Raw genomic sequence first — 20,618 nt, 5'->3', positions numbered from 1 at the left:
GTGGAGGCGAGGGCCAGCAAGATGGGATGGGGGCCCCCACCCCATTGCAACTCCATGGGCAGGGTGACAGGGGTGTCCATTCTTCCTGCTCCTCCCGGGGGTCAGTGTCCAGGCCTGGGTCTGTCCCCGCCCAGGGCTGCACACAACACGAACCCCTCGCCAGGCTGGGCTGGGCACCCTGCACTGTGCCCCACACCATGCCCCACAGGCGCTGCCCCCTTGCTTGGACTCCCAGCCCCACAGTGAGGCCAGCTGGGCCCAGGAGGTGCTGGAGGGAGCACTGGGGCACGTCCCCAGGGACAGGAGAAGGGGGTGGGGGCAGTGGGTGGCCGTGGCTGCAGCCGGGGCAAGCACCCCACACGTGCCAGGGAGGTGCCGGGCTGGTTGTGAGTACGGTGGTTTTGCACCCTGTGCAAGAAGGGGCTGCCAGCATGGCAGCCGGAGCATGGTGCTGGCTGCTCTGGGGTCTCGCCAAGGGGCGGGATGTCCTTGCGTGGGGAGTCTGCAGCAGGGGGATGTCGGCGGCCCGTCCCAGCACCCACCTCTACCTGCTGCTGCCCCGCAGGCAGCACACGGCCATGCGTGTCCCACCCCAGCACACCTGCACACGCATGTGCGTGCACCCTGCCCCAGTGCCCGCAGTGCCCGGGCCGGCACTGGAGTGGCCCCGTGCCCGTCGCGGCCCTTGGGGGCCCAGCGGTGGGGCGGGGGCCTGCCCCGCTCTGTCCCAGGGAGGCGTCACTCCACTATTTATTTTGATATCCTTCCTCCCTATTTTTAGCATTCGGGGTTTTGTTCCAGCCTCGCTGTTTACTGGAAGGAGCATTTCCACCGCCAACCTCCCCCGTTTCCAGGCAACCAGGTGTGCCAGGCCTGCCGATCGGCTCTGGCGCCACGCTGCCGGCATGCTGCCCTATAGATCTATAGGGCCTGGCACGAGCGCGGGGTGGAGGGACCCATCTCAGGGTTAGCATGAACCCCTGTGGCGCCAGGCTCCTGCCCGAGGTGCGCTGGGGAGCAGCCCTCTCCCTGGGGCTCTGCAGAGCTGCAGGCAAACTCAGCAGCACGAGCGGGATCCCCGAAGTGGCTGCAGCGGGAGGCCCCCAAAGCAGCCCCGCAGCACCCCTGGGTGCCCGGAGGGAGGGGGGCTGCCGGCCCGCTCGCCTCCACCTGCAGGAGTCATGCCACCATCCCTGTTGCACCGTGCCCGGCGCGGGGCTGCGGCTGTCCCTTCCTCAGTCCCCGCCGGCACAGCAGCGAGAGCCGTCCCCGGGCAGGAGGCCCGTGCTCGGCCATGCCGCAGCGAGGGACCCTGCTCCTGTGCCGCGTTTGGCAGATAAAAGATGGTGCGCAGCAGCAAGGGGAGGGTGAATCAGGCGTGAGTCACGGGTGCAGGTGGCAGGGAGCAAACAGCAGGGCCCCACGCGCCCCTCCGTGCCCGTGGCTGACGGGGCGATGGGAAGAGCTCCCTGCCCTCCGCAGCTCTCCAGCGCCCAGCCCCGCGGGGGACAGCGCCAGGGACGCCGGAGATGCACCGTGTGCGGCACGGTGCCGGGCACCCTCTGCGCTCCCCAGGGCAGGGGGCACCGCGGCGGCCATGTGACCCTGCCGGCCCTAGAGCAAGGTGCCGGGGGGCGGCTGGGGGAATCCCTGGGAGCAGGGGGAGTGCGGAGCTGGCGCCGAGGCAAGCGGAGCCGAGGCGAGCGGGCCACCTTCCCCCCGCAGCGCGAGCAGGAGTGCGTGGGAAGGAGTTAGACAAAGCCTGAGCCCGGGAGCAGAGGCAGCGCTGCCAGGGATGGAGACGGGGAAGCTTCGGGGGGGAGTTCTCTCCTACCTGTCCTCCCCCGAGGGCGAGGGGTGCGAAGGAGCTCTCCTTCCTCCCCCCTGCGGCCGCTGGTGCTGCAGAGGGGAGCCCTGACACCCCCTTCCCCAGGGCCCGGCAGGCCGTGGGGCACAGACCCCCGCCAAGGGGCTGGGGGAGCCGGGAGCAGGGCTGTGTGGGCAGCCCCCGCGGTGATGCCCGGGAGGAGGGTGCAAGGCGGAAAACGACCATCTCTGTTGCAAGGTAGGAGGGAAATGGGCCTCGCGCTCCTCGTCTCCCCCAGCCAGGGGATGGTGCCCCGGGCTGCTGTGGTGCCCATCGGCCAGGGACCCGCCAGCCGGGCCCTGTGTCCCACTGCACTAGGGTGTACTGGGGGGGCACGTCCCCAAGGGTGACAGGGTGGCTGTGCTGGGGCACACGTGGCCCCGACCGTGTCAACGGGGTGGCTGCTTGGGGTGAGTTGGGTGGTCTCACGGTGGGTTGATGGGATGTCAGTGACAGGGGCTGGCCGGGGTGCCCGTGGGGGGTGCCGGGGTGATGGGGAGTCAGTGACAGGGTGCCTGCCCAGGGTGCTGGGGGACAGTGCCAGGATCCCTCCGGGGGTGCCGGGGGTCAGACCGGGGGTGCCTGCCCGTGGCTGCGGTGGGTGCCTGGGTGCTTGCCGGGGGGGGGGTGTGCCCGGCGCCGCGGCGGCGGCACCCCGCGCTCCCCACGGCCGCCGTGCCGGGGTGCCAGCCGGGGTGCCGCGGTGCCGTGCCGGGGTACCGGGCTGCCGGCCGCGGTGCCGCTGCGGGCGGGAGCCGGGGGAGCGGCCCGGGGCGCGGCACCGCCCCCACCGCCGCCGCCGCCCCACGCATGCTCGCCGCCGCCCAGCCCGCCGCGCCGGAGCGGAGCGGAGCGGGACGGGACGGCACGGGACGGGACGCGCCACCGCCGCAGGTAACCGCGGCCCCGGGGCCGCTGCCGGGCCGGGCCGGGGGCCGCGCTGCCCGCTGCCGTCGGGGCCCAGCTGCCGCCCCTCTGCCCGGCGCCTCCCAGGCCGGAGGGGGCGGCGGCCCCCGGGGACGGCCCCGGCCCCCCGCTCCGTCCGGGGGGCTCCCGGGGCGTCGCCGCGCGGGCACCCGGGGGGCTTTGTTCGGGCGCGCGCGGCCGCGGAGCGGGGCATGCACACGCGCGTGCCCGCGTGCCGGTGCCTGCCCGCGTGTCCGTGCCCGCCTGCGTGTGCACACGCGTGTGTGCCCGGCGCCGAGCCGGGCGGGCTGCCGGCGGCAGGGTGCGGGGCAGCGGCCTTTGGGGCCCCTCGGTACGGCCGGGGGCGACGGGGGGGGGTGTCCGTGCCTGCCTGCTCCGGGGAGGGCTGGGAGAGCTGGCCCTGATCCCGCAGCCCTCGGGGACTTGCTCTGCGCTGCTCCCCAGCCTGTTTTGCTTGGCTGTGCCTCCTCCGGGCGCCGAGCGGCTCCAGGCCAGCGACCGCCCGGGGCGGGAAGCAGCTGGCGGCGCCCGTGCCCAGAGGCGTCGGGTGCTCGTGGGCTATGGGCTGCGAGGTTGTGGGCTCCGGGGGACTCGCTGGCGCTGGCTGGGCTCGTGGTCTCGGGGAGTTCGTGGTCTCCCCAGAGACCCTTGCGTTAGGGGGCTGGAGGGAGTTTGGGGCTGGTTGCAAGACACCGGCCCTGTCCCCGCAGCGCACGGCCCGTGCCATGCGGCTTGGTGTCGGCACAGGCACAGTGAGCGGGGCACAGGGATCAGCCCGTGCACAGCCATGTAAGCGTGTCTCGGACACCCCAAGCAAAGCAGCGTCACCCCCGCGCTGTGCAGGCACAGCCCTGGGGCAGGGCACGGAGGAAAGCTGTGCCTGTGGGTGCCCCTTCCCCTCCCCAAGCCCCGTTTGCTGCCGGTGGAGGTTGGCAAGCGGTGCCTTCGTAGCTCCTTTCAGTGCTACCCCAGCGCTGCAGGGCCCTGCCAGGTGATCCTGCCCGCGGTGCCCGAGCCACGCCGTGGGGCCGGGTTTTGGGAGCAGTCATCTCGCTCTGCTTGGACTTGTGCTGGGCAGGAGCTGGCTGGAGGTGCCCCAGGCTGGGGTGCCTGTGTGCATCTGGAGATACGCAAACCGCGTCCGCGCGGGGCCAGCTGCAGGCCTGGGAGCTGGGGGGTTCCCATGGCCTGGCGGGGAGTGTCCCTCGAGGTGCTGGGCTCTGGCAGCGCAGTGGGAGCAGGTGGAAAGGGAGCGTGGCTGGCCCCGGAGGGGAACCGCCCTGATGAATCGCCTTCAGTGGAGTGGGGTTGTGCCGAGCTGGGAGAGGAGGTGGCACTGGCCGGTACCCAGCGAGGGCAGCGCGGGGATGTGCAGTAGGCCGTGTGCCCGCCTGGCCCGGCAGAGACCTCTCCCTCCCCGGGCTGCACCGGGGCACCCTGCTGACATGCAGGGCTACGGGCCAACTGCCTGGGGTGCCCAGTGCTCTCCGTGCGCGCAGTGTGGGGAAACGGTCCCGAGTTGCTGATCTCTCCGCAGGGGTGCCAGCGCCACGTCCTCACGGCTGGAGAAGCCGCAGCACCGCCTGAATCTCGCTGCCCGTTCGCCCGAGCTTGGAGGAAGGCTGGCTTTTGCGGTAGGGGGAGAAAAAGAGCTCCAGAGAAAGAGCTGATGGCTGCTCGCACCCCGCTCGAGGGAGCTGGGGTGCCCTGCAGCGCCTGCCCACGTGCGGCCCCCCTCACCTTCCCGTCTCTCTCTTGCAGCCCCTCCAGGCCCCACAGCAGGACTAGCATGGGAGAGGCCTTCCCCGGGCATGGGCAGCGCTAAGGAGCCGCGGAGCCTGCAGCTGCTGGGCCGTGCGGCCACCGCCGAGGAGGGCTGCCAGGCCGGCGCCCCGGGCTGCCCGCCGGCAGGTGACTGCGTGCCCGACGCCCGCTGCACCGCGGGGGGCCGTGCCATGAGGAACTGCTGCGCTGCCGAGCTGGAGGCCCAGGGCCCCGGGGAGAAGGCGCCGGCGGGAATGGCTCCTGGCGCGCTCCTCCCAGACACCGGCATGGAGATGCAGGCACAGAACCTGGCTGCTGCGGGGAGCTGCGGGGCGCAGCACGGCGGGGCCGGCGGCCAGGCAGAGAAAGCGGCCCCCGAGCCCTGCCTCAAGGCGCCCGGCAAGGACGTGGGCAGCACGCCGGCTCCCACCAAGCACGTGGCATTTCGGGAGCCCGATGGAGGAGCTGAGCCGCCCACCTGTGCCCTGATGCATGGCCAGGAGCAGTCCCACAGCGAGGGCCCCCCACCAGGCAGCATGTCCCCGACCACCTCGCCGGACCCCCCTGGCACCACGGGGAGCAAGGCAGGAGCCCTGGCCCAGGGCAGAGCGGAGGGGAGCCCGGCCCAGGGGCCCGGCGCGGAGAACGGCCAGCAGCCCCGGACAGCGAAGCTGCTGTGCGAGAGCTACTCATTCGAGGTGACCCCCCCTGAGGACGCCGGGACACAGGACATGGGGACGCAAGTGGACAGCCGAGTGTCCCTGGTGTCGGTGGCCTTGAGCCCCATGAGCCCCCCAGACGGGGCTGGCGCGTTCACCTTCCCCAAGAGAGAGCCAGGCTCCTCTGCCCCGCAGCCGGTGCCCCCCAAGAAGGACGCGGAGATGCAGGTGTCCATGCCTGTGGAGACCCGCTCGGTGGCCACGGGGCCCATGACGCCAGTGGCTAAGTCCCCGCAGACCTCGTACCCCGAGGTGCACGTGAAGGGGGCCGTGGAGGAGGCTCCAGAGCCCATCCGGGAGGTGAGCTGGGACGAGAAGGGGATGACGTGGGAGGTGTACGGGGCCTCCATGGAGGTGGAGGTGCTGGGCATGGCCATCCAGAAGCACCTGGAGAAGCAGATCGAGGAGCACGGGCGGCAGCTGGTGACACCGCAGAGCACCCGGGCCAGCTCCGTCAAGGGGGCCCCCCGCAAAGGCGAGGCGAAGAGGCAGCCCAGTGTCTTTCGGGCCCTGCTGCAGAACGTCCGGCGGCCTCGGTGCTGCTCCCGCGCTGGCCCCGCCACGGAGTGAGCCGGCTCCCGCGCTGCCGGGAGAAGGGTGCCGCAGGGTTTCTCGGGCAACGTGGGGCGTCCAGAGACGCAGGGGGCTCCCTGACCGGGGGCTGCTGCGCTGCCTGGGTCACCCGCCACCGGGCTGGCAGCCCCCGGCATCCGCTCACCGGGCTTTGCCATCCCGAGATGCCTGCGGCCAGCGTGCGCACCTCCTGGGGTGCCGGAGCGCTGCCCGCTGGGACGAGGCGTCTCCGCCACCGCGAGAGGGGAGCAGCCTGGGGTGCCCCTCGGCCTGGCTCCACAGGGGGATCCGGCTGCCTGGGGCATGGGACTGGAGGCACCCTGGGAGCCAAACCTGCTCTCTCCCCGGCACTGCGCAGGGGACGGAGCCGGGCGGCGTTCCTCAGTGCACAAGGAAGCACCCGGCTCCTTCCAGCCAGGGGAGGGCTGCTCCTGGGACATGTCTCCTGCCTCCAGCACAGGTCCAGCAATGGCTTAGGGTGGGGAAGGGGCAGGTCGCTGCTGTCTCCCTGCAGCTTTGACTTTGCTCACACCCTGGGCAGGAGCTTTGCTCCCCGGTCTGGAGGGATGCTGGCGCCTCATGGTACTGCGGGGGCCGGTGGGCACTGCCAGCTCTGCTGCACCCGCGCATGGCTCAGCTGTGCTCTGCCGAGCGCCCTGGCTTCCTCCGGGTGCTCCAGCCCTCTCGGGCCTGCGGCTGCACACACGCAGGTCCCCGGGGCGCTGCCATCTCATCCAGCCCCATTGCAGCCCCATGCACTCTGCCTGGACATTGCACCTTGCTGTCATGCCATCCCTGAGCTGCGGGTGCCCAGGGCTGGAGGACGTGGCCCTGCAGCACCAGGCGAGGCATGGGGCAGCCCGGGCAGCCCTCTGAGCCAGGTTTGCTGGAGGGATCGTGGGGCCACCCGTGACTGCAGTGAGAGCTCACATGGGAGCATGCTGGGGCTGTCCCCACGGCCCCCTGCCTGGGGACCTGTCCGTGTGTCCCGGCTGCATGCAGCGCCCAGGGCAGGTCCTCGTTGTGGCTGGCGGTGGGGATGGAGCCTGCGCTGCCGGCCGTGTGCCAGAGGCCCTGCGTGGAGGCACATGCCTGTCCTGCCTCCTGGGCCCAGGTGTCACGGCCGGGAGCCCCATCGCCCAAGCCGCCCTGCGCGCCTGGAGAGGCAGCACCGTGCTGTGACCGCGTGTCCCTCTGCAAGTCCGTCCTGCCCAGCTCACTGCTCTCCCGGGATGGGAGCTGGGCCGCGTTGGCTGCAAAATGCTGCCAATTTTTACAGCTGGGGTTTTACAGGGAAGGGGGGTCGGGGGTGGGCTTTTATTGAACCGTGTTTGCATTTTTGGAGCTTTTTAAGAGACACTTTCAGCTGTGCGTGTCTTGCCCAGAGCCACCTCCTCCCTTGGCACCTCTCTGGAAACGCTTTTCCTCTGTTCCCTGTGCCCTGCCAGGTTGGCACAGCACAGGGAGCACAGGGCTGGCCATGGGGCGGACAGGCGGGCGAGCGTCCCCGCTTCCAGCGCCGCCCTGGCGTTCCTGCCCGGAGCACGACCCAGCCCCCTCCTTCCTTCCTGCAGCCTGGCCTGCGTGGAGGATGGCCCCAGGGAGCCGGAGTACGTGTGCGGGCCCAGGAGGGAGCCCCTTGTCCCCTCACCAAAGGGTGACCCAGCACCGGGAGCTGCCAGCTCCAGCGGGGCGTGCAGGATCGGGGGGCTGCCGATGTGGTGTGGGGTTGGCTGTACCTGCGGGGAGTGCCGTACGCGGTGCGCGGCTCCCAGCACGCCCTGGCAGGATGCAACCCCAGGGCTGCAGGAGGCTGCAGAGGGAGGTGCTGGGGGCTGCCCCACCTACTGCAGGCAGAGCGGTGCAGGAGGGCCTGGGGCAGCCACTTCCCCTGGGTGGGGTTGGTCCCCAAACTCACAGCGTACATCTCGGGCTGGTGTTGGGCTGGAGGAGCCAGCGCGGGCCATGTCTCGCCCTGGGGAGGGCTATGAGGCTCCCTTAAGCAGCAGCCAGGGCCGCTGTGGCCGTGCTGCCGTGCCCCGCAGGAGCCAGCCCATCCCCGTGCCTTGCGGCTGTGGGTGCTGCACCCGCAGGGGAAAGGCCAGGAACACGGTGCCCTGGCCCAAGGGGCTGGGGCTGTCCCCCCGCTGCCCCGTGCTGGCCTGTCCTCTCCCTCCGGGCCCTGCGCTGGCTGGTGTGGTGCCAAGCCACGGCACACAGGCACGATGAATTCATCACCTACTTTCTTCTTTTTCCTCTTCTTTTCTTTTTTCTGGTTGGGGGGGGGGAGGGTGATGGTGGGATGGCTAAACTTGTCAGTTTGGATGTTGGGTAATAAAACCTTGCACAAAATCTCTGCCCGGGGCTGCCTGCACCTCCATCACCCAGGGCCGACTGGGGCGATGGGAGAGCGGGGCAGCCCTTGCAAGGGGCCTGGGGGGCAGGGAGCAGTGTTGAGCCCGGGGGGGGGGGGGGGGGCGGTGGCAGCAAACCTCCCCTCCTGCTCCATTATGGCCTGAAACCAGCAAACCCCCCCCCCCCCCCCCAACCCAGGGGAAGCATCAGAAGAGATGGCAGAGCTTGTCGCCTGCCCCAAGGCCGCCCTGTGGGGTGCTGGCTGGGCCCCGCACCAGCTGCCCTCCCCCCCCCCCCCGCAGGCACCACTGGGCTGACAGCCACCGCAGTGGGCTGTGACTCAGGTGGGACAGGTTTATTATTGGCATCTGAGGACACTGTCGCCAAAGCAGCTGCCCGAGTCCCGCTCTGGCCCAGCTGCCACCCATGTGCCTGCTCACAAGTCTGTGGTGGTGAAGGCATTGTTGATGAATGCTACTTTGCTGGGCTCCTTCAGGTGCAGGGCAGCCACCAGTGCCTCGTCCCTGGCCAGGTCCAGGTGCCTCGCTTTGCCGTTCTGCAGCAGGAGAGTGCAGCTGGAGGAGGGGACAGGGACACGGACACTTCCCCCCAGGAGCTGGGGGTTGTGAAGGGGATGGAGAGAAGAGGACACAAGGGGTCTGGAAGCCCCTGTGCCACAGCAGAAAGGAGCAGGGCTGGGCAGAGTGCTTGGGGGGGGCAGGACTCCCAGCCAGATACCAGCAGCTCTTTACACACTCACCTTGGCCTTGGGGGTTTCATCCCCAGGTGCATTTACTGTGTTTTCATCCAGTGAATTCATGCTGGGGAGAGTGGAGGGCATGGGTTAAAAGAGGGCCTGGGCAGAGCCAAGACACAGGGTGATGGCCCCATGGCCTTTGGGACCTGCCCAGAGAGCTCACCTGGCCATAGAGCAGGAGTCTTCATGGAAGCCCAGGTCATGGGACGGATCCAAGGAGAGGTTGAGCACAGGGTTTGCCCTAGTGAAGGATGGGTGGCAGGTGAGTGACAGCCTCCGCAGCACTTTGGGTCAGCCCAGGGCAGCCATGTCCCCCAGGCAGGGGTTGTGACAGCAAGCGCTGCTTGCAGCTGTTGCTGCCTGCAGCCCCTGGCTGAGGGGATGCACCCGGGATCTCCTCTCCTGCTGCAGGGAGTCCACACTCACCCCTCAGCATTGTAGAGGTTGGTCCCAGGGATGCCTGGACCCTGCTGCACCATGGCAGGTGTAAGTGTTGTGGCCGCCTTCAGAGCCTTCATTGCATTCAGCTTCCTCTTGAAGCTGCAAAGCCCAAAGACCGGGGCGGGGCGGGGGGGGGGGGGAGGGGGGGTGAGAAAGACGAGGTTGGAGCCAGAGCACTGGGATGTGCATGGGCAGGAGCAGGGTGAGGGCTGGGCTGGGATCTGTAGGGGTGGCCAGCAAGGACAAGGGCAGTGGTGATGCTAGGGGAAGCAGGACAGGGTGCAGGCTGTGTGCTACCTCCTGGTGGTGAGAACCAAGGCCAGAGTCATGATGAGGATGAAGAGGAGCATGAATGCTGCCAGCCCTGCAATAACGCCAATCAGCTCCTTCTCCTTGTCAGCCGTTGTCACCTCGGCGGGGCCCTGGCACAGACCAGAGGTGAGGGCGCAGCCCTGGGCAGCAGGCCCTGTGGCCCAGCACGGGGCTGGCATCCTCTCCCCATACTCCCTGCCCTGCCCCACTCACGATGACAGCCAGGCCAAGGTTCACCAGCTGTGTCAAGATCTGCAGGTCGCTCTGTATGAGCCTGCCAAGGACAAGCAGAGAGGTGAGGTGGCGGGGCTAGGCTGGGTTAGCAGGTGTTGCCCACGGGGCCACCTCCCCGGGCACTCACACGCTCAGCTGATTGACCTCCAACGCAGTGCCGTTGCTGTAGACAAAGTACGCCTCCATCACGGACTTGGCTTGAGCCCTGCAGTAGCAAGGGGCATGGGGTGAGTGGGGTGCCAGGAGGCCACCCCCCACCCTGAGGTGCCACTGCTGTGTCCCCTCTTCACCACCCCCTCCCTCCACACCTGCAGACCCAGGTGACCCCCCCCAGGCCGACTTACCGGGAGGCACGGGCATCCTCCAGGGTCTGGATGGCCACTACATAGACCCGTGCCTTGGTCACCACGGTCAGCGCCCTAGAAGCAGTGGAAACGCAGGGAGCCTGGGATGGGTGTCGTGCTGCTCTGCTTGCAGGCACAGGGAGCAGCCAGACCCCCTGCAGCCCCCAGCTCCAGCAGGGATCCCCTCCCCAGAACACCACCTGCCCCATCTCCTTTGCTCCCAGTGAGGCTGGAAGAGACCAGGGCTGTGGGTCCCAGCCCCATAGCACAGCCCGCAGTGCCTTCAGGGGGCTGGATGAGGAGGCAGCTGCCCTGCAGGGCAAGGGGCACCCATGTGCCTATGTCTCCCCCGCTGCATGGGGTACCTGACATCCCCGCCGTGCACAGCACACCCTCCCCACTGCCGGCCAGGTGCCCCTTACAGTGTGATCTCGTCCAAGTTATTCTGGACTTCATCCACTGGGACCACGAACTGGAGGCGAACTAGGTAGCTATTATCCACCGTGAAGATCTGCATGGGGAGAGCAGGGGTAAGCAAGGCTGGTCAGGGTGCAGGGCATCCCCAGGCAGGGGGATGGAGGTGACACTCACATTCAGCACAGTCTGCGTTGTGTGCACCGGTGCCTCACCATCCTTGGCCTCCACCGTCACCTGGTACTGCCCCTTCAGTGACCTGTCAAGGTTGCTGGCCACCCTGGGAGTACAGGGACATCAGCGATCCCACCAGGCTGCATGGGACATCCCCAGACACTGCTGTCTCCTGAGCTCCACCCTGCCACTGTGCCCGGGACAGGACCCCTTTGGCCCTTGGCCAGCCCACACTAGCCTTGCTTGCACCCCTGGCTTGGCAGCAGGCAGGAGTCGAGCTGCACAGAGACAGAGCCAGCCCCATGCTCTCCGTCTCCGCCCCGGCCCAGAGCCACAGCATTACCGGATGCTCCCGATGTAGGTGTCCTGCTCGGTTGTGGTCACCATCTTGAAGAGGTTCTCGAAGGACTGGCTGATGCCATTGTCTTGCACAAACACCACACTAAGGATGGAGAAGGTGATAGTTCCTCCGGGCCCCGAGTCAGCATCCGTGGCCTGTGGGCGCAGAGCATGGTAGGAGCACAGGTGGGAATGGTCCACTGCCTGCCCAGGGCAGGGATGGATGAGCCCAAATCCACAGATGGACAGATGCACACACACAGCTCCTCACCTTCACTTCAGCCACTTGTAGGTCCACAGGAGAGATGTCAGGGACGACCACTGCCAGGGACAGACAGTGAGACCAGGCTGGTGTGCAGCCAGGCTTGCTGCAGACCCCTTGCCCCATGCACCCCAGGGCTCAGAGATGGCAGGCAGAGAGCTCCGAGCATCCCAGTGCTGCCTTTGGACCCAGGGAGACAGACAAGGCCCTCACAAAAAGCATTAACTAATCCCACACTAGAGCCCGCATATATCCTAGCCCTGCCCTGGCCCCCCACTTCTAGCAGTGGCTGGAAGTGCACAGGAGTGGAACAGCTTTGGGGAGAGGACCCTGCTGCCAGAGAGCAAGGCAGAGTGCCTTGTCCTGACATGCACAGGTGAGTGCACACATGCACATGTAGACAGGAGCACAGGGCACACAGCACCCATGGGGCTCGGCTGCTCACCGAATGTCTCGGAGGAGGGCAGGAAAATCGGTGCGTTGTCATTCACATCAGTGATGAGGATCCTCAGGGTTTCTGCAGAGGCCCCAGAAGCAGAGCTCTGGTCACTGACAGCATTCCTGCAGTGATCTCCTCCACACCTCCCTCCACAGACAGGAGCCCCTTCCTCCTGGCAGGCTCAGGCCCCTGCCACAGGGACCAAAACAGCCAAGGATGCCCTCCCTCCATCCCCAAACTGGTCAGCTCCCACCCTGCTCCTCACAGCTCCTCCTGGGGGGCTGGAGAGGCAACTCCCACCTCCCTGTGTGCCCCAGCCATCATGGGAGGAAAGGGGTGCGGACGTTGTACCATTCTGGCTGTAGCGGTTGCCCTTCTCGGTGTACACGTCTTCAGCCCGCAGCATGAGCACCACCACATCGCACAGCTCGTAGTCAATGTCTGAGCTGTTCACCAGCACTGAGCCGTTGGGTGCCAGCACAAACCAGTCCCAGCACACCTCCCCGGCACTGCTCGTCCCCTTCAAGCAGGTGACTGACAGCTCTTCAAAGACCAACGAGTGGTTGGTGTCCGGGTCAGAGCCGACCACAGTGCAGACCAGGCCCTCCTGCGTGCCGTTCTCGCTCACATTGTACACAGAGGTTGACAGGATGGTGGGAGGCTCATCATTGACGTCTAGGACGTAGACCATCACTGAGGCATTGGCAGTGTCCCCCACACTCTCCGCTGCTGTGTTCTCTGCCAGCACCACCAGGGAGAAGAACTTCTGCTGCAAGCTGTCATAGTCCAGGGACACATCGGGATCCAGGGACAGCCGCCCACTGTAGTACCCTGGCCCCAGGCGGGACGAGCGGATTAGGAAGTTGCTGGAGCCGCTGCCGCTCTGAAGCAGGAAGGAAATGCGGGAATTGATGTCTGTCTGGTCAGCATCTGTGGCCTCCACGTTGCCCACAAAGGACCCTGCAGATAGAGACAGACACTCACTCAGTGACCAGCAGGCACCAGCCCCAGGCCCCCGTATGTCCCGTGGGCCTGGCCACGTGGCTCTTACCTGCAGATCCTTCAAAGACTGAGAACTCATAGGACTGGTTGAGGAACACGGGTGCATTGTCATTCACGTCCTGTGGGAGATAAACGCCATGGGCACAGCTGCTCTTGGAGACAGGCAGTCCCACAGCAGGCTGGAGGACAGGAGTGCAGATCCCTGCCTCCCTCAGGCAGGAGGCACAAAAGCCCTTTCCTGTCTTCCTGCCTCAACCATTCCCTCTGCCCCCACAGAGAGCTTGGGGACATGGTGCCCTTGCCATGGCCAGGGACCTCATGTGCCTTCCCTTGTCTGTGCATCAGTCTGGTCACAGCCACCAGCCCACACCTGCCTCAGTGCCTCCCTGCCAGTGCTCAGAACTCACCCCCACAGTGATGGTGACGTTGACAGAGGTGCTGAGCTGTGGCGTGCCCAGGTCGTGCACCTCCACCGTCACCACCATCTGCCCACGGTCATCATCCAAGGCCTCACGGTCCAATGGCCCCTTGTTGTGCATCTCTCCCGTAACTGCATCAATGGTGAAGTTGGCACTGAATGACCCTGGCAAGATCTCGAAGCGCAACTCGCTGTTGGGAGTGCCAGGCTCATCATTGTCCATGGCCTGAAAAGAGACAACCAGGAAGGTCAGTGGGCAGGAACAGAGCTGTCTGGCACCTCCGGGACAGGCCATATCTCCTGACAGTCACCAGGTCATCTCCTCCACCTCAGGCCGCACATACCTGGATCTGCACGCTGACATTCTGCCCCTCGTCCACGGAGATAAAGTAGGAGCCAGTGATGATGGGGTGGTTGTCATTGGCATCCAGCACAGTGATCTCCAGTAGCGTGGAGCCCGTCAGGTTGCCCCCATCCTTGGCCTGGAGGTTGGCATAATAGATGGAGCGAGTCTCACGGTCCAGCCAGCTCCCGTTGTGCACCAACACAGCCCCACTCGTGCTGTTCACCGTGAAGACTTCCCGGCTGCAGCACACACAGGCCTGTTACTGGGGCTCAGGGCTGGAAGCAGCCACTGCCCTGCAGCCCTCAAAGAGGGCTGATGCCCAGTTGTGGCTGGCTGTGCCCCTACGTACATGCTCTCTGGGAAGAGCTGGTAGGTGATCTGGCCCAGGATACCACTATCCGGATCATAGGCCTAAAATAGAGAAAGGGAAATATCAGATGAATCTGCTTCAGCCCCCAGGGCAGTGATGAATCCAGGGCACCAGAGGGGATCTGCTGCTGGGAGCTGGCACCCCAAAAACAGACACTGGGACCCGCACTCTGTGAACCCACTAGCACCATATCCTTCATATGTGCACAAGGAAACTGGTGCTCCTGTGCCAACCCAGCTGTGCCCATGCCAGTGAGCTGCACCAGCAGACACAACTTGGGGGATGTGAACTGCGCCCATTCCCTGCCCAGCACCTAACCGTGATGCCTGGGGAGACGACGGTGCCGGCGACGCTGTTTTCCACCACACTCAGGCTGTAGACACTCTGGGGGAACTCGGGGCTGTGGTCATTGCTGTCAATGAGGTTGATGGTCACAGTGGCCGTGGAGCAGCAGTCTGTGGGGTTCCCCGTGTCATTAGCAACAATCTGCAGCATGGAGAAGAGACAGTGTTACGTACAGGTCTCCAAGGACAGAAAACAGACCCATTACACTCTGATCCAGCTCCCCTGAACCAAACAAGCTTCCAGGCACAGAGTCACATTCTGCCTTTGCTTCTGTGCCCTGCAAGGGAAGAGTCATGTCCCCCATGCACTCCAGCATGTGCAGGGAGAGGGAAGCTGTCCCCTATGGTGAGCCAGTCCTGCAAGTCTCACCTGCACCACCATGACATGGCTTATTTCGTAGTCCACAGACAGTGGGTCTTGCACTAGGATCTGGACTTCCCCCGTGCCCACAATCGTCTTAGGGGAGACAAAGAAGGCGCTGGCATTCGGACCTTGCAGGTACAGCTCAAAACTGCTGTTGACGCCCTGCCGGAAAAAGACATGCAGGAGTGAGGGCAGCCAGCCAAGCACCCCAGACTCCCTGTCCCCAGCCCAGCCCTGAGGACGGGCTCCCAACCTTGTCAGGGTCATGTGCGACGATGCTGAGGCCGGACACAGCCAGGTTGGAGGAGGAGTGCTCCACAACGCTGCCTGTGAAGTTGCTCTGGGCATCGGCAGAGAAGTCGCAGCTGGAGAGGGAACAGAGATAGAACTGGGGCTTGTTGTCATTGATGTCGGCCACCGTGACTGTCACCTGGGTGCTGATCTTGGCCACATTGCCATAGATGTCCAGGTTCTTCTCCCGCGCCTGTGCAAGAGGGGAGAGAGGGTGAGATGGGTCCGGGAGGAGGAAGAGGACAGGACTCCCCTGGCTACCTCCTACTCACCGTGACTTCCAGCAGCAGCACTTCATTTGGCAGCTGCTCCCGGTCCAGGGGGCCAGTCACATTGATGGTGCCCGTCATGGCATCGATAGCAAAGGGGATGTCGGCAGCTAGGGCAAGGGGACAGTGGGAAGCAGCTGCAGCCATTGGGAAACACAGGCCTGGCCTTCTCTCCACCAGCGGGGCAGGCCGGTGGCTTCCGTGAGCCACCAGTCCCCACAGTACCCCTTACTGCTTGGCCACCCACCCGTGCCCATCCCACCTGGGAACCCACTGTCCCACCCCTCACTCACTGGTGATGCTGTAGTAGATTTCATCATTCACCCCTGTGTCTCTGTCAATGGCGGTGACAGTCAGCACGGTGGTGCCCTGCAGGGACACAGCCATGAGGACAGAACCTAGGATGCCTCCACCTCACCCCATGCCTGGCGGCTCAGACACCCCCGTGCGTTAGAGCCCCCAGGGACGGGCCATGGCAGGGGCAGGCCACTGGGGCGGGCAGGCTCCTTACCAGAGGGCAGTTCTCCGGCACAGAGCCAGAGTAGGGCTCATTGAGGAACCGTGGGTCGAGGTTGGGCAGGTCACGGACGGTCACAGACAAGTAGGTCACGCTCTGCTGGAAGGTCAGCACCCCGTGCAGCAGCCCCCCGCCATCCTGGGGAGCAGAGTGCCCGTCAGCCCTGCAGCACCTTTCCTTGCCAGCCTCACGCCCCTGGCCCAGCCGGCTCCCACCTTGGCGAGGATCTTGATCTGGTAGAAGGTGTTCAGGGTATAGTCCAGTGAGCCATTGAGCACCACGCTCCCATTGGGCAGGATGTAGAAGAGCCAAAGATTCTTCGTGTTGTCCGGGATCACCTGGGCATGGGACAGCATCCTGTGTCACCAAGGCATGGAGCAGAGGTGCCCAGCAGAGATGGGAGCACAACCCCCACCCTTCTGCCAGGCTCGGCCCACAGAGAGCCCACCAGCTGTGGGGTACTCACTGCCTGGGTTGTTTCCAGCTTGCAACGCTGTTTGGCAGGAGCTAGCATGTTGCACCCATTGCTCAGGGGGCACAGAGCCTTCCTGACCCAACATGCACCCCTGCTCCCCCAGGGCTGTGGGGCTGCCCCTGGCCAGGTCCCCCCCCTGCATTTGCACCATGGTGGTGGCTCACAGGTGGGTTTCGGATATGGTGTGCCCAGCTGCGTGATGCACTGCTGCTCTCTAGTGGGCATGGACCCTCTCGGTGCCTGGGAGCAGGCAGGCTCAATGAGGGAAGATGCCAGGGCTTGCCATGGCCCACACGATCAAGACAAGCCAAGTTCTTCGCATTGGGGCAGAAAGCTTGCTGGGTAGGGGTCCAGTGGCTCCCTGGGGCCCCAAGCCTCTTCCCAGCCCCCTAAACCCCAGCACACCGGAGCCCATAGCCAGGGCTCCCCAGGACTCACCTCCTCGATGCTATAGCTGACTTTGGCGGCGTTCCCGGTGTCACTGTCGTTGGCTGACACAATGTAGATGATGCTGCCAGCTGTCACGTTCTGGAGACACGGGGCAAGTGGTGGTAGCATTGCCCAGGAGGGCAGGGGAGGTGGTGCTGAGCCTGACCCCACTAGCCCTGGCCTGGGGTGCCCCGGCCTTGCAGGGCTGGGGGGCTGCCTGGGGCTGCGGGCTGTGCAGGGCTGAGCTGCTGTCCTTGCTCACGTGGGATGGGAGGCCAGATCCAGGTCGCCCCACTGCCCTCCATGGGGCTCCCCAGGAGCAGGGGCTGCGACCTAGCCCATGGGCCATCTGGGAGGGTCAGGCTCAGACCCACAGGCCATCTGCACCCCGAACCGGCCTCACCCCGGCCTGAGCGGAGAAGTGGTTCAGGCACTCCCTGATCGCTAACTCGTTGCAAGGGCAGAGTCCCAGCCCTCTGCCAGTGCCTAGGACAGACACGGAGGCACCCGTCCGGGAACAGTCCTGGCACGTGCTGTTCCAAGGTCGAGCCTTCGCTGGTGCGCAGTCACCCCACTCCCAGGCATGTGATCACCCTGCTTCCAACACGCTGTCACCCTGCTCCCGGCACACCCATGGCACCGGGGCCAGCCCCTCACAGCTGCCCTGCTCCCCATGGAGAGCTACCTCATTGACGGTGGTTGCATACGGCAGGTTCTGGAAGACAGGGGCGTTGTCGTTACGGTCCTCCACGATGACCGTGAGTTTTCTGGAGATCTATCAGGAGCAGTGGGCATCAGTGACAGTGAAGGGCAGGAGCAGGAAGATGGGGTGCCCAGGAGAGCTGGGTGCTGCTCCGGCGCCCCACGTCCCCACGGCTCCGCACCCGCCCCGCAACACAGTGTGGCCCCAGCACCCTTCACCGCTGATCCTTGTCCACACCGAGATCCCACTTGCCCCCAACTCCTGCCGCAGCCTCCCTGCGCCCCACCGCGCTGTGACCCTGGCACTCACTGCGTCGTTCTGCCCGTCAGACACTGTGATGGTGAGCGTGAGCCTGGCCAGGGACTGTGGGGAGACACACAGGAGTGCTCAGCCAGAGCCAGGCAGGCCTTGACCCTTCTTCCCGCCACCCCTGGGTGTGCTGCTCCCCCTGGCCGGCTATCCCTCCCCGAGCTGGGGTTTGGGGCCAGGGAGTTGGTGGAAAACTTCCCTTGCCCCCTGCCCCAGCCCTGGGTTCCCCGACGTGCACCTCTGCCCATGACGTCCAGCCCACGGCGGTTCCCTGTGCAGAGCCCAGAGCTGCCCATGGCCTTGCCCCATGACAGTGACCCACAGCTCTCCCGCGGGACTCCCGGAGCCCACCAGCGTCCAAGACACCAGCTCACAGCTCGGGGCCAGGGTCTCTGCCCTCACCTCACGGTCCAGCGGGTTCTTGAGCAGCACTTGGCCTGTATCAGCAACGACAGAGAAGTAGAAGGCTTCTGACCCGCTGATGCTGTAGGTGAGCGGGTCTCCGTCCACATCGAAAGCCTGCAACTGGAAGGCCTCCTGGCCTGGGGACAAGGGCAGCGTCAGCACCCACCCGGGGCCCCTGGGTGTGGGGGGACAGCCAGGTGCTCCTCTTGCCCCCCAGGGCCTCTCCTCACCCAGGCAGGTCTGAGACTGCCCCACTCACCGATCTCCAGGTCCTCTGGCACATACACGATGCTCATGTTGAAGTAGGGGACTGTGTTGCCTGAAACTGCAGCGAGGACATGTGCTGAGCCCAGTCCCGAGCTGGCCTCTGCCCCGGGCCCTGCACCCCAGAGCCCAGCAGAGCCTGCCCAGCTCCAGCACTCAGCTCCTGGAGGTGCTTTGAGTGCTGGGCAGGTGGACAACTCCCCAGGCTGCTGTTTCTCACCCTCCCTCCTTGTGTCATCACCCACTTCTCAGGTCCAGGCCATCTCTGCTCCCTGGGGCAGGACAGCCACTGGGTCCCCAACACTGGTGCCAAGGGGGTGGGCACCTGTTTTGGCGTCCCTGCTGCCCTCAAGGAAACGAGAATGAGAGCCGGGGCCTTAAGCACCTCCGGTGCTTCCCACCCACCCTTGCCGGCTGCGGAGCAAAGTCCTCACCTGCCGCCAGGAGGAAGGGAAACAGCACCAGCACGCGCCATGCCATCCTGCCGGGGAGCCTGCGGGCACAGCACCGGAGACCCTACGCCTCGGGGTCAGCAGCCGGCCTCTCCCGCTGGGTGTCCTGGCCCCTTCCCCGGGAGCAGCCCCCCAGGCAGCAGGGGTTCAGTTCAGGACGATCCCCTCCGCTGAGCCGAGTGGGGCTGAGTGTGCTGGGGAGCAAGACGCTGGGCTCTGCCCTGTCCCCGAAGCAGTGTATGGGGCAAGCTGCGCCTCTTCGCAGCCCACCATGGGCCCTGGGCCACTGGCAGCCTCCAGGCACGGGGACAGCCCATCCTGCAAGCCCGGAGGGCTTGGTTTGCTGGGGGCCCAGCTGATCCACCGGGGAGCTGCCAGGGGAGAGCCCACAGGGGCGTCCCCCAGGCACTGCCAGCCCCACAGCGCTGGCGTGCCGGAGCCGCCTGCGCCCCTGAGCTGCAGCACACATTTGGGAGAGCCCAGGATGGGATTGCTGCTCTCCTGCAGTGCCAGATCCCATGGGAGCCTGGACACGGGCTCCTCGGGGCCGCAGCATGGCGGGGACAGGGCTGGCACCAGGGCACAGCAGACCAGGCAGGTGTTTGGGACCCGCGGGACCCTCCCCTGGGCATGACTGGGGGCTCCATCGCCCCCAGCTCAATGGGGCTGTCCAGGGCAGTGCTTGGAGCCCAGGCGTAAGCTGTAATGCCGCCGCGGCTGCCCCCCTCCTCAGGCCACGGCCAGAGGTCTTCCCTGCACCCGGACACCCACCGCCTCCCATCGCTGCTGGCCCACGGGGCTGGGGCCGGGGCCGGCATCCCTTACCTGCGGCCGGCTCCGCGAGGATGCTGCCGGGCGGCCGCCCGCGCCCACACCCCGATGCTGCAGGGGACCTTTGCCTCCTGCAGTAAACAGGTTCATCAATCATTAACTGGAATTAGGGGGTGAGAAATCCTTCTGTCACCTTCCTCCTTCCTTGAGCTCACCCCCCCCAGTCTGGCCTGGCCCTGTGCTCGCTCCCCAGCTGCAGTCCCCTGGATCTCCGCACTGGGTGCCGTCCCCGCAGCTCCCACGGGTGCCAGGAGCGCGGCAGGGCCCAGAGCCAGGCAGAGGAACCCCAAACCGCCCGGGACAGAGGGGGCTGCCCTCCGAAAAGGGCTGAGGGTGCTGGGGATGGCCCCCCGTCCCCCGGGTCGGGGACAGCCGGCAGCAGCCTGGGTCTCTGTGGCCCCACCCGGCGGTTCCCCGGGGCGGCGGGGGGCTCAGCCCAGCCTCCCTGACCTACTTGGGGCCGGCCGGGGACAAGGGCGGATTGTGTGGCTCCGCTCAGGCAGAAGAGGGCTGGGAGGCGGGGGCGCGGGCCTTGTCAGCCCCAGCCCCCGAGGGCCTGCGGCACCCTGGCCCGGGTTTCCCTGGCCCCTTCGCCCCCACTGACTGGCAGGGGGTGGAGGTCAGGGCGCCGGGCAGCTCTGCAGCAGGGATGGCGGGAGGGCACCGGGGTTCCCCCAGGACATCCAGCTCCAGAGATCCCTGCCCCCCATACTGGGGGGAGGGGAAGCAGGGCTGACCCAGAATACCCCCAAAATCGCCCAGGGCTGCCCCGGGACACCCCCAGCCAGGCCCCCCGGGGCTGCCCCGGGACGCCCCCAGCCCTACCCGCCGAGCTGGCAAGTGCGCTGCCGCTCGGAGCATTACGGCGCAGAGCGCCCCGCGGCTCGGCGCAGCGCCTCGCGGTTTCG

The 20,618-nt window shown here is 66.4% G+C and overlaps 2 protein-coding genes across 3 annotated transcripts; one reads left to right on the top strand and one right to left on the bottom strand.

The window, feature by feature from the left end:
* The first annotated feature begins 2,662 nt into the window (after positions 1 to 2,662).
* GPRIN1 (G protein regulated inducer of neurite outgrowth 1) lies at positions 2,663 to 8,208 on the top strand. Its single transcript, XM_064520958.1, has 3 exons — positions 2,663 to 2,761; positions 4,332 to 4,428; positions 4,556 to 8,208. The coding sequence occupies exons 1-3, from the start codon at positions 2,678 to 2,680 to the stop codon at positions 5,845 to 5,847; spliced, it is 1,473 nt and encodes a 490-aa protein (XP_064377028.1). The 5' UTR covers positions 2,663 to 2,677; the 3' UTR covers positions 5,848 to 8,208.
* A 337-nt stretch (positions 8,209 to 8,545) lies between these two features.
* CDHR2 (cadherin related family member 2) lies at positions 8,546 to 20,586 on the bottom strand. 2 transcript variants are annotated; one of them, XM_064520956.1, is made up of 33 exons: positions 20,536 to 20,586; positions 19,705 to 19,781; positions 18,862 to 18,920; positions 18,423 to 18,488; positions 18,161 to 18,300; positions 17,759 to 17,812; positions 17,432 to 17,521; positions 16,756 to 16,845; positions 16,058 to 16,180; positions 15,837 to 15,980; positions 15,619 to 15,694; positions 15,329 to 15,435; positions 15,019 to 15,249; positions 14,772 to 14,927; positions 14,376 to 14,543; positions 14,037 to 14,098; positions 13,686 to 13,926; positions 13,331 to 13,567; positions 12,973 to 13,042; positions 12,273 to 12,881; positions 11,928 to 11,999; positions 11,492 to 11,541; positions 11,225 to 11,376; positions 10,885 to 10,987; positions 10,716 to 10,804; positions 10,294 to 10,368; positions 10,077 to 10,154; positions 9,929 to 9,989; positions 9,701 to 9,825; positions 9,389 to 9,502; positions 9,126 to 9,203; positions 8,966 to 9,026; positions 8,546 to 8,761 (listed from the first exon to the last, which is right to left on the bottom strand). In XM_064520956.1, exons 1-33 carry the CDS (start codon positions 20,569 to 20,571, stop codon positions 8,642 to 8,644), a joined length of 4,014 nt encoding a protein of 1,337 aa, XP_064377026.1. In that variant the 5' UTR covers positions 20,572 to 20,586; the 3' UTR covers positions 8,546 to 8,641. The 2 variants fall into 2 exon arrangements, with proteins under 2 accessions (XP_064377026.1, XP_064377027.1); XM_064520957.1 differs by lacking the exon at positions 20,536 to 20,586 and having other exon boundaries at positions 18,862 to 19,073; positions 19,705 to 19,725.
* Positions 20,587 to 20,618: the final 32 nt, after the last annotated feature.

Source organism: Dromaius novaehollandiae, chromosome 15 (assembly GCF_036370855.1).
Source record: "Dromaius novaehollandiae isolate bDroNov1 chromosome 15, bDroNov1.hap1, whole genome shotgun sequence".
Classification (NCBI taxonomy): domain Eukaryota; kingdom Metazoa; phylum Chordata; class Aves; order Casuariiformes; family Dromaiidae; genus Dromaius; species Dromaius novaehollandiae.
This window is presented reverse-complemented; position numbering and strand designations above follow the sequence as displayed.

Bases quoted from the DNA above. Each gene is read 5' to 3' on its own strand.
- GPRIN1 (XM_064520958.1), top strand. From the start codon at position 2,678: ATGCTCGCCGCCGCCCAGCCCGCCGCGCCGGAGCGGAGCGGAGCGGGA. The intron at 2,762-4,331 runs GTAACCGCGGCC...ATCTCTCCGCAG, and splicing joins GGGACGCGCCACCGCCGCAG to GGGTGCCAGCGCCACGTCCT. The intron at 4,429-4,555 runs GTAGGGGGAGAA...TCTCTCTTGCAG, and splicing joins GAGGAAGGCTGGCTTTTGCG to CCCCTCCAGGCCCCACAGCA.
- CDHR2 (XM_064520956.1), bottom strand. From the start codon at position 20,571: ATGCTCCGAGCGGCAGCGCACTTGCCAGCTCGGCGG. The intron at 15,250-15,328 runs GTGAGTAGGAGG...CCTCTTGCACAG, and splicing joins TGCTGCTGCTGGAAGTCACG to GCGCGGGAGAAGAACCTGGA. The intron at 9,503-9,700 runs GTAGCACACAGC...TGGGCTTTGCAG, and splicing joins TTGGTTCTCACCACCAGGAG to CTTCAAGAGGAAGCTGAATG.